This window comes from Halichoerus grypus, chromosome 8 (genome assembly GCF_964656455.1).
Source record: "Halichoerus grypus chromosome 8, mHalGry1.hap1.1, whole genome shotgun sequence".
Lineage (NCBI taxonomy): Eukaryota > Metazoa > Chordata > Mammalia > Carnivora > Phocidae > Halichoerus > Halichoerus grypus.
The window spans coordinates 99660538-99672779 of NC_135719.1; the positions used below are offsets into that span (position 1 = coordinate 99660538).

Genomic DNA, 12242 nt, shown 5'->3' on the forward strand with positions numbered 1-12242 from the left:
GTCAATCTAAAATTATTGAGTCCTTATCTATGAATACTGCACTGCTAGGAGTAAATAACATATCATTAGGCATATCCCTGGGCTGTTTCTAGGTAAAACTGTGAGATGAAGTTTAACCTTTACATCATCCCTTCCCTTTTGATATATTTCACTTCTAATGCCTTCTCCATCTGCCCTTCCTAACCTAGATACTATTTTTTGTTCTCACCTACCCACAAAGCTTACTGTTACAGTTTTGCCCCACTGGAAATTATCTGTTCTATATCATATCATCTCATGACCCAGTGTTCCCAATAATGGATATAAATTGATGGGCACAGTTTTAGAGGAACTGTTGCAGTTACCCATATCTGAGATTTGGGGGGGACTAGTCCTTGTCCCCATAGTTTTCTAATACACTATGAAGAGTAATGGTAAAAAGTATAAGAGGGTGAAAAAGATATTTAAGAGTAGGCAAATCTCTTAGCAACCATTCATGGCGTAATTGTTTCACACCTGCAAAACAAACCAGTAGAAAGAGCAATACACCAAGACCAAAGCCACCTTTAATAGACTAATTTTACCATGTAGACTTTATCTTTCATTGGCTCCCACTCCCACTCAACTCAAGGGTTAGTAATAATTTTACCTTTCCTCTTGAATTTCACTCCTTCACTCTGAGTACATGAAAATGAAAGTCATCAAATAAAATTTCTCTCACCTTCCTGCTTTCTAACCTGAAAAGCTACCTGTGCTTCTCCTAGCTATTCCTCCTTTCCTGAGTATCAAGGTAAAACAGTGTCTTCCTCTTTTTGAAGGTTGATGCCTATACTTGGATTCTGAGTCCTATATATGTCCATCTGACTTGAAGCTTACTTTTTATCAATTACTCCCTCTCTTTCATTGTCTTCAAATGGCTTTCCCCTTATGCTATGTTCAATCTTAAAAATTTCTCCCTTAATTCTTCATTCTTCTCTACCTCCCTTCCCACAGCTTCCTTTGTTTTCTATCCAATTTTCTAATTCCCAACAGTGTCATACAATTTGCTTCTATCCTCCCTTCTGGATGTTTAAACTTTATTGGTGATGGCCACCACTGACTTCCACGTTGCTAAATCCCATGGACAAATTTGTAGCAGCTGACACTATTGATTAGCTTTTCCTTCTTAAAACATTGTCCTTTCTTGGCTTCTATAACACTATCCTAAATAAAAGAGTTTTATTTTTAATCTATTTTACTGGATCTTTTCACTCTGCTCATCCCTAAAGTGCTCTATATTGGACCCACATGTATTTTCACCTTACATTTCCTTTTTGTGTTCCAATCTATTTCCATTAATTTATTGTTTACTCTTTTTTTTATTCTCATAAATTTAAATGTATAAAATTGAGTCCCAAATCAGAACCTCTAGTCTCAGATACTTCTGAACTCCACCACCAAACATCTAATAACTCACTGCAATGTCCACCTTGATGTCTTTTTTCCCTGTGGGACATATAGTGATTTAAAAAAAAAAATGCTATCTATGTAATCAAACATGCCAGAAATCTGGGAATCATTTTTGAACCCCCATACTTCCTCACTTCCCATATCCCATCAGAGCACTAGGTCCTGTCAGTCTACATCCCAAAGCCATCTATAACCTATCAACTTACTTTCATCCCCATATGCTATCACTGCCTTAGTACAGATTATATCATCTCTTCCCGTAGGACAAACCTGTTAAAGAAGAAACATTTTAAACATAAAATGATTAATTTTATGCAAATATAAAATGAACATTTATCAATGATTTTATTTAACTAATTCATTAATGAGGGAACCAATAAGATGTTGTAATGTGGTCAAAGGACAATTCAAAATACCACACTTTTATAGGCTAATCAGGAATGCTGAACTGAATTTATAAATAGTTGCAAAACTGACTTTTTCCACAGCAGGGAGGGAAATTGATTTTCCTTCCACCAGACAGAATTCATTTGCACATCTATGGACAAGAGTCATTTGCATTGCCATGATCCGCAATTTACAGTTTTAAATAGCTCAGACAATGAAAGATGCAAACTCCACTGAAACAAATAACCCATAAGGGTGTGCTCTAGACACCACATATATTTTGACTGAAGACACCTTCTAATGTTTTTGGTCTATTTCAGTCTTCCACAAATTTTTCTGACAGACTATAGCATCTTTACTAAAACTAAAGTCTAATAATTTCTCTCCCCTTTTCAAAATTCCTCATTGGCTCCCCCGCCAACCACAAAATAAAATACAGTCCAACCCTAACTAAGTGGGATGGCCGTCATCATCTCCTGATCTCCAGCTCATTCCACCCTCACTTCCACAGGGACGTTATACCACTGGAAGCTACACCAAAATGCTTATTCTCTCTCAACACCTAGCTCTTTTATACTCATTACCTTTCACATGCTATAACATTTTCCTATAATGTGCTTTTGTCCAACTCATAAAGCCTTATTAATTTCAAAGCCAAGTTCAGGGTCCTATTTTCCAGGAAGATTCTGGACTTTCGAAACAGAGTTAATCATTTCCTCTCTATCAATGCAAATTATTTGTTTTCATATATGACTTCCCTAATAGACTAAGAGCTACCTAGGCACAGAGATTGAAATGTTTATCCTATGGTTATTAACAGTAGAGATGTTAAAATCAGACCTGGGTTCAAATTCTGAATCTATCATCTACTAGCTGAGTGGCATAGGCCACAGTACCCATTTGATCAAACTACAGTCTAGATATCACTGTGGAGGTTATTTTTTAGATGATGTTAATATTAAAATCTGACTTTGAGTAAAACAGATTATAACGTGGGTGAGCCTCTTCCAATCTGTCAAAAGCCTTAGGAGAAAAAGATTGATGTCCCCCCAAAAAGAGGGAACCTGCTACCAGACTGCCTTCAGACTTGTGCTGCAGCATCAGCTCTTCCCTGCGTCTCGAGCCTATTGTCCTGTCCTCCGGTTTTTGGACTTGCCAGCCTCCACAGTCAGATGGGCCAATTTCTTAATGTAATTTTTTTATTACTAGAGCTTTGGGAAATAAATGAGTTAATGTATGTAAAATGCTTAGTACAACATCTGGGACATAACAAATGTCACTAGATTTTATATATTATTATTAATCATTTCTATATTTCCAAGACTTAACATAGTACCTGGCACAGTAAGTGTTTGTTAGTTATCTGGATGGATGAATGGTTGGATGAATGGATGGATGGGTGAAAAAATACATACAGTATCAGGTAAGATATAGCAATCACTTTAAACTCATACATTACATACTTTCATGTTAATTACATGGTATTTAATGTTAAATGTTAAAGGTATTATTCTGAATACTTTACCTATAGAATATAAGAAACTCAGAGAAAGAGGAAGTGTTTGAGGGGAAACTAACAAGTCTAGAGTGTTTGAGAAAAAAAGGACTGGTCTGAGGTTAAAAACAAGAACTACAAGTATATTTTAAAAGGATAGTCAACTCAGGGGTAGGAGAAAGGGGTGATACAAACACTGTCAATGAACTTCCACCTATTAGCCAGTAGATGGAATCCAGATATCCAGTCACAGTAAAGGTCAAAAGCTCCAAGACATTAAGTCAAGCATGAAGATCCAAGATGGGAATTAGAAGGTATAGTTTTAGAGTCATTGTGCTATCATCTGGACATATAAACATGTCCATGTCTTTCCTGTCTTTGTAAACAATAAATGTTTGACACGAAGTCCTTCTTAAACTCTACCATCTTTCTTCCCTTCACTGCCATGCTTCTTGAAAGAAAAATCTACCTTATCTGTCATTCCAATCAAAGAAAAGTTGTACCAGGAAGTTAAACAGTCAAGGAAGACTTTTTTCAAGACTATTACCATTGGGATTAAGGCTATTTGCAATAGGGCAAAGAAAATGAACTCTAGTGAAATAAAAGGCAGAGGATATTTTAGCATTGGAGGAGGCTAGTGGAATAGTACTGGAAGATATTGGGGAGAGGGGAGGTTGGTCAATCTGATTAAGCCAGCTGTGTTTACTAATTGGCACTAATGAAAGTTAGGCTCCTATCCTTCCATAAAGACCAGGAGATAGAGAACTATCTTCCCTGATTATATGCCAAAGGAATGATTTTCAAGTCTTTGAGAAAGACATTCCTGAGAGTTTATAAAACTCTTAAGAGGCTGGGAGACTTACCTCTAGAAGAAGCAGAGAAAGGATTCACAAATACAAACACTTTTGTAAATGTTGTAAGAAAATAATGGCCAGGGGAAGAAACCTGTCCAAAATTTAGTTAAGCTGAAGAGAACATTAAGGACATCTTGGTCACTTCTTCATAAACCACCTCTTCTTTATCCAAGCAATTTGATCTCTTTCCCCATATACTAAATGAACTTACTTTTACTAAAATCTCCTCACATGCTGACTCTAATCTCAATATAACCTAATATTTATTTTCCTTGGTTTGTCTGTTGCTACAGACTAATATTGCTTTGATCCGTTCTCCTCCTCTTAAATTTCTTTGATTTCTTTACAATATGCTTTCCCGGTTCTTCCATCCCTTCAGATATTGCTTGGAGTGATATCTGTTTTGTTTTTGTTCTTGTTTTAACTTGTTCCAAGTCTTCTACTCTTACCTCTTTTATTTTTTTTAACTGTACATACTGTTGCACTCAGTTATAAAAAAACCTCTTTCACCATCCCAAGGCAAACACTATAACTTTTCAAAGAAGAAAAGATTTTATGTTTGCCAGACACAGAAAGAACATAGCGGTGCATTAAGTGAGCTACAAACTTGTGAAGCAAAGCAATCGTTCTGTGCATTCTGTGGCACTGTAACTTGCAATTCTTCATCAAAATCAAAAGTAATGCAACAGGGGCACCTGGGTGGCTCAGTCAGTTAGGTGTTGGACTCTTGATTTCAGCTCAGGTCATGATCTCAGGGTCATGAGATTGAGCCCCACATTGGGTTCCATGATCAATAGGGAGTCTCCTTGAGATTCTCTCCCTCTCCCTCTGCCCCTTCCCCCACTCACTTGTGTACACACTCTCTCTCTCTCTAAAAATAAATAAATCTTTAAAAAGAAAAAATCAAAAATAACACAAAAGAAAAACTGCCCTTTTGACAAAATCTACCACTACCATAGCAGTGTAGTTCTCTGTTAACATGACCACTGTCACCATTTCACAGTGACACTGTGCCTCCACTCCCTGGATGATCTCACCTAGTTCTCATCTCCATTTGAGTGTCATTTAAGTATTTACAACTCAACACACCCCAAACTCAGTTTATAATTTTAGCCCAAACCTGCTAATTCCACTATGATTTGCCATCTTATAAATGATACCTCTATCCACACAGTATTCATAGACCCTTCCCTTTTCTGTCACCCCTACCCAACCTATCACCAAGACCCATCATGTTTTCTCTCCCTAATAGTTAATCTTTCACATCACTTAACTCCCGTCAATGCTTTCCTTCCATCCTCATTTCTCATCTGGATTGTTTTAGTAGCCATCCAACAAGTATCTCTGCAACCCAAATCCTCTGACTGAAGTACATCCTTCACAGTGCTATCAGAGAAATTCTTTCTAAGCTGCACATTGAATCATTGTTTAGCTTCCTGTTTCCAAGCCTTCGACATCTATCCACTACCTTCATGATAAATCCAAATTCCTTATGATGGCAAATAGGGAAACATAACCTATTAGACCTAGCATTTGTAACATTCAAACATAAAATCTGATGCTATTAATTTAAATTAAACGAAAGAGGGAATCATAGAAAATCATGTGATCTGCAATAGGCACATCATGTTACTCAAATTTTCTACACCATTTTCTACAATGGTTTACAGTCCCTGGAAGCTCAGTGATGTCCCACAGTTTCTCAGTATCTCACAGGAATATTTTCTCAAGATCTCCAGTCAGTCATGAGCCCTAAAAGACTGAAGCTCTTCCCCTGTGCTCCATACCCAGATAAGCAATAAACATCTGATTATATCATGTGGATCTGCCCATTTCTTCTTCTAGCCAATGCCTCTCTGTTGTGTAGGAACTATATAGCTCTTTTTGGATACCTATAATCTCAACAGAGGTGATCTCCGTTGTCTACACCTCCTAACCTTAACACCAGTTATTCCTATCCTATACTGGATACCTCATCACTTAAGCTCTGCACTATTCGTGGATACTTATTCCCAAAAATGAATTCTCAGGTTATTTGATTCATTAAGGTAGTGGTTCTGAAATCTGCATAGACATGAGAATCACCTGGAGCCACTTGTAAAAATAAAAAGTTTGCTGAGTCCCATCCCTGGTGATTCTGTATTTTCAATAAATGTTCAGTATAATTCAAATGGATCTGATCATTGAGCTAGTTTTCAAAAACCTCTGCTAAGGGAAGGATTCTATTCTGACTACCTCTCTACTTTAACACTGATATTGTTAGTTATATATATTTTTTTTTCTGCATTTCTTCCTTACTGGTGAGAGGCAAATAAACTTCAGGGAAATTTTGTGATTTGGGGTCCAAAGCACAAGCTTTCTGGTAGGGAAACTACAAAAACTACCTACCTCTTCAGGTGGCCAAACACATTTTCCTCTGAAATGTCCCTCCATCATAACAACTGCAGGACACTGAGCAAGGCATCAAAGACAGCCAACTAAAAAGTTTAAGTGACAGTTCTTTACTGTTCTTTCTTGTTGATTATATATACTGGAAAACATTCTGAAAAATGCAAAGAATTATGCAACATAAAGCATTATTATTATTATTATCTTAATTTTGATGCCTAATGCATTCCTTTTGCCTGTGGCAGTGTTCAATTAGCCCTGCTATTTCTTAAAGAGGCTACAAGAAATGATGCTTGCAGAATTAGACACTTCAAAGAGGCCCAGTTCACATGTCACCAGTAAGGTTTTCAACAATATTCCTTATGCTCTTTGATACTTGTGGACTACTGTGATATGCTTTATTTCTTTTCAACTTAATCTAGAGGGGTTATCTGCCCATTAATAAACCTTTTTTGTGAATGTCTTAAATTTAACAGCTACTAGGACTGATAGGCCAGAATAATTTTAACTACAAAACTGCACAAAGAGATAATAATCATAGTTTATGTGGGAGATAGAAGAAGAGGAAAATGTTCTTGAAAAATGGAATCGATTTTGGTCTGACAAGTAATAGGCAAATTTTATCATTATTTAAATATTAGAACCAAGTTTTTTTTTTTTTTTAAAAGAGTCACAAATAATTCTCTAAGTTCTAGTAGCATTTTAGATTTAGAAGGGATACTGTATAACACGTATGTAAACTAGGATAATCCTCCTAATGTGATCGTGCCCAATAGTCAATGGCAATACAAAAATATATTCCTGTCAGTTAAGAAGTAAGATTATGCTCTTTTGTAAAAGGAACCATCATGACCCAAATTGGATTCCGTCTCTGAAATGGCAAAACAGTCTATCCAATGAACAAAAAAAAATCATGAACCAAAATTATGTAGTCCTGGGCATTAACTAAAACAAATTTTCTGGTTTGCCATGGACCTTCATTTTAGTCACAAAAACAACATGTTTCTCAATTTCCTTTATCATATCAGGCTACCAGAAGCCTCTCTAAGCATCTGTTGAGTCCCCACAGATCATTGGATATATTTTCGAAAGGCTCTTCATGTGTTCTAAGCCAATCTTAGAGTCCTATGAATACTACTACTTCCATTATATCATACAACATTGGAATAACAGGAAACCATGGGACCTAAAGAGCAAGCTTCAAATTCTGGCTTATTAAGTACTATCTGTATGATTAGGATTAGGTTATTTATAGTAATTTAAAATTTTAAGTTATATTTGTTTTTTTAAAGATTTATTTCTTTATCTTAGAGAAAAGGAGAGAGAGAGAGAACATTCAGGGGGGATGGGCAGAGAGAGAAGGAGAGGAAGAGAGAGTCTTAAGGAGACTATGCACTGAGCGCAGAACCTGACGCAGGGCTCAATCTCATGACCCTGAGATCACAACCTGAGCCAAAACCAAGAGTCGGTCACTTAACCAACTGCACCACTCATGCACCCCTAAGTTATGTTTAAACACATTTTTTAAAAACCATAACTACAGTTCAAGGGAGGAATGGGATAGGATAAACACTGGTCTTAGGAAAAGGAAGACTGGTCTGACAGATCATACGTTGCATAATAATAGGCAAATTCCACCACTATTTAAACAGGAGGACTTTAAATTTTAATTTTAATTTTAAAAAATTCAAAAATAATAATGCAACATATGAGGTCAAATCATTGTGCTTGTGGATTTATGATACTATTGCTTATATTATAAACTGATGTGAAGATTTAAGGAAAAAATTTATGTGAAAATATCTAAGTATAGTGGATCCTCAACAATTTACACATATATATGTGAAACGGGCTCTATAAGTTTCTATTGCTTAAATATGTATTGTAAAGAACTCGGCTTTGCCCAAAGAGAAGTCTGGCTTTGCCCTCAACTTTTGAGATGCAATCTATGTCATATCTGATAGGAGTGTCTTTGTTTAAGGTAGGGGTTAGCCATCCCAGATGGGTGAAATTTGTCACACCCACCAGTCTTGGGGTGGAGACTGGCTATGCCAAAAAGACCAACAGGCAATTTATGCTTTGGGTTGCCCATGCCAGAAAGACCAATAAATCATGTTTTAGTGTGTGATATGTGGGTCTCGTGGCATCTGCAACCTAGCATTTTGTTTCAAACACAAGGGCAATCAATCAATCTGTCATGACTATGTAATGGAGACCTCTAAAAATTCTGAACATTAAGGCTAGGGTGAGCTTCCCTGGTTGGCAATACTCTGTGCATATGGTCACACATCGATTCTGCAAGGGTATATCCTGAGGACAAAGGAGGATTCTCATTTGGAACCCACTCAGACTCTGTCCTATGAGTCTCTTCCTTTGGCTGTATCCTTTCCAAGTAATAAGCCATAACAGAGAGTATAATAGTGGTCAGTGAGTTCTGTGACTCCTTCTAGTGAATTATCAAAATTGGGTGAATTTAACCCCCCAGAGAAGTGGGTATGTTTTCCTCCCTTGTGTTTGAGGACCCAGCTTGGGGTCCAGCACACCCACAGTATCATATGATGGTCCCCTCTGCATCTGTCCTCCCAACCTTTCTCAGATGAACAAAGACTAACCAATTTTCAGGGGAATGATCTTGTTCTTCCCTGTGTTGGCCAGAGGTATTGGGACAGTGTGATTTCTGAGTGATTTCCTACAGTGTTTGTTCCTCCCTCCAGGTTGGGAGGTGATAACCACCATTCCAGGAATTGTCAATAAATTTTTATTACTTAAGCTGAAAATAAAAAACTGGTGGCTTTGAGAGTTCTCCCAAATTTGGAATTAGTGTCAAAAGTCAGAGCAGTCTTAGGGACACTGTCCTTAAACCCTATAGTGTGCTAATTCTTGAGTAAAATGATTTTTTATCATTTAAGTTCATATAAATGACAATTCTTGACTTTGGATTTTCCATCTGTGGTAAAGTGTTCAAAAAAAAAAGATTAAATAGCAAATCACTAAACTCTTCATAAGCAAAGTGATGTATGATTCTACCAATCATAATGTTCTTGACAAAGAAGTTATTACCTAATTTTAAAAATATCTCCAAGTACTTAATCCTTGTTTGGATAAAGATAGATATGATTCTCTAATTTTTCCTGAAGGCCATACCCATAAGATCTACCAATTATTTAAGATTTTTGCATATTGAAAAGGGTTACACCATCATTAAGGTTTTGTTTTCTTATAAAATCATGATGAATTTGTCTAAATTGCAATATTCAGGCCAGAGTCCTGTGACACCTGACAATTTTTTTTTAATTCAAGAAACAATATCCCATCTACCTTCTTTTAATTTTTGGAAAGCATTTATATCCCACCAAGATCAGTCCTGAGTGTCTATATCATATCCTGGAGAGGCCATTGGATAAAAAAAAAACAGGTGATTAGGGCAGCTCTTTTATTTATAGTATAAAGATTTTTAGAGCTTGATTAAATTACCATCAGTGTTCTCTCCTTTCTCAGCAGTATTCAACTGAGTGTGATTTTTCCCCCAGGGACATTTGACCATGTCTAGTGACATTTTTTGGTTGCAACAGTTGGGGAGAGGAGGGCTACTGGCATCTAGTCGGTAGAGACCAGAGATGCTGATAAACACCCTACACAGGGAGGTTTCCCACAACAAAAAATTGTCCCATCTCAAATACCAGTAGTCCTAAGGTTGAGAGATCCTGTTCTAGAGATGTTATACAATTTAAATCAAACTGAATGTTTTGTCTGAGATCAATACAGAATTTCATCTTGGTTCTTTCTAAAGATATCATTGTTCTTCCCATATTTAATGAGGCAACCATACCTATAGGCCCAAATCAAATACTCTTTCTTATGTGAAGTAAAATCCTGAGGTATTTATGCTTCATAGGGGCTACACATGGGTATCCTTTGGAGAAACTAAAAGTACAAATTTCTCAAGTTCTTCTTTCGGAAATTCTTAATATTTATGGACGGGACCTATGAATCTCTACGTGTGACTACTCTCCAGATGATTCTAATTAGAAACTACCTTTGGGAACTGCTAACCTAGAAAGCCATCTGGAGTCTTCAATAAAAATACAGATTATCAGGCCCACCCTAGAGCCACTGAATCTGAATTTCAAGGGCTAAGACCTGAGAAGTTGTATTTTTTTTTTAATTTTTTTTTTTTTTTTAGATTTTATTTATGTGCGAGAGAGACAATGAGAGACAGAGAGCATGAGAGGGAGGAGGGTCAGAGGGAGAAGCAGACTCCCTGCTGAGCAGGGAGCCTGATGTGGGACTCGATCCCGGGACTCCAGGATCATGACCTGAGCCGAAGGCAGTCGCTTAACCAACTGAGCCACACAGGCGCCCCTGAGAAGTTGTATTTTTAACAAGTTTCCCCAGATGACTCTTATCATCAGGCATGTTTGGGAAACTTTGGCAAAGAGGGTATCTAAAAACTTAGAATCTGTGATCATTGCTTACAAAGAGAGTAGCATCCTTTCATGAGGATGACATAACTAAAAGAGACAAAAATTGTTAAAAGCTAAATTCAGTCTATAGTGCCCCAGAGGAGCAGGGACTATATTATATTTTTGGTTGCAAGAAAATTGAAGTCTGACAGAACACCATGGGAGGAAGTGCTTGACCTCTCCTCTGTGAAGCTATTGTCCCTAGAACTGTTGAAAATATTCTTTGTAGAAAGAAATATCATTAGTAACTTTCCCTTTCCATGGATATTGTAGAGGGAATTTTCTCCACGATTGCTTTGGATACCATGTCCAGATTTGTGAACATTGACATAATGGTCAACAGAGACAATGAAGAACAGCAGACCAGGACCCATGATATGCTTCACCCTCTGCCAGGGTTGAAGCCCTCCAAAATTAGAATTCCCAAGTGACCTCTTTATTCACGGGTACAAGACCTCAGCCTTGAAGTGCACTCCTGCTAGTACTTCTGACTTCTTTTCTCTCAGCTAAATGTCTCCAATCTTTCCACTGCCCAACATGTGACATAATATTGAGCCAAGTCCCTAACATCTGTCTGGCCACGCATAAATGTTCTAGTTAGAGTATCACAGCCCAGAAGAAATGCAGCCTTCTAGTGCAGAGTGGAATGGGGCACATTGTAGATACCATTTCTATTAGTGCAACCTAGCTGTTCCCATTCATGCATCACCGTTGACCTTACCTTAGCTAAATCTCAATCCCTCTTTACAATCATGTTACACTTCCCGGTCAAGTTCCTCTTCCATTCCCCCACACATCCTAGTCAAAATCTTTATTTAAGGGACGCCTGGGTGGCTCAGTCGTTAAGCGTCTGCCTTCGGCTCGGGTCATGATCCCAGGGTCCTGGGATCGAGCCCCGCATCGGGCTCTCTGCTCAGTGGGAAGCCTGCTTCACCCTCTTCCATTCCCCCTTGCTTGTGTTCCCTCTTTCGCTGTCTCTCTCTCTGTCAAAATAAATAAATAAAATCTTTAAAAAAAAAATCTTTATTTAACATTCTATTAAATCCCATCTCTGATCCCCTTATTCTTAGCTGATAACCATGCTCATAATCCATGGAGAAAATACAGGTCTACTGTGTCTCCAACCCACCAAATTAACATCCGACACAACACATACTATCAAATTACCAAATCAAAACCACACATATCAAAGACTTTACATATTTTGATTTCTAGTAATAACGTCAA

General features: G+C 37.4%; 1 protein-coding gene across 1 annotated transcript in view; it reads right to left on the reverse strand.

The window, feature by feature from the left end:
- Window positions 1–367: 367 nt before the first annotated feature.
- Window positions 368–12242, reverse strand: part of FSCB (fibrous sheath CABYR binding protein) — a 39717-nt gene continuing 27842 nt past the window's right edge. The window contains exons 4-5 of the mRNA XM_078078765.1: window positions 1635–1698; window positions 368–495 (exon numbers count right to left, since the gene is read on the reverse strand). Coding sequence (XP_077934891.1) covers window positions 368–495; window positions 1635–1698 — 192 coding nt within the window. The remainder of the gene's footprint in view (window positions 496–1634; window positions 1699–12242) is intronic.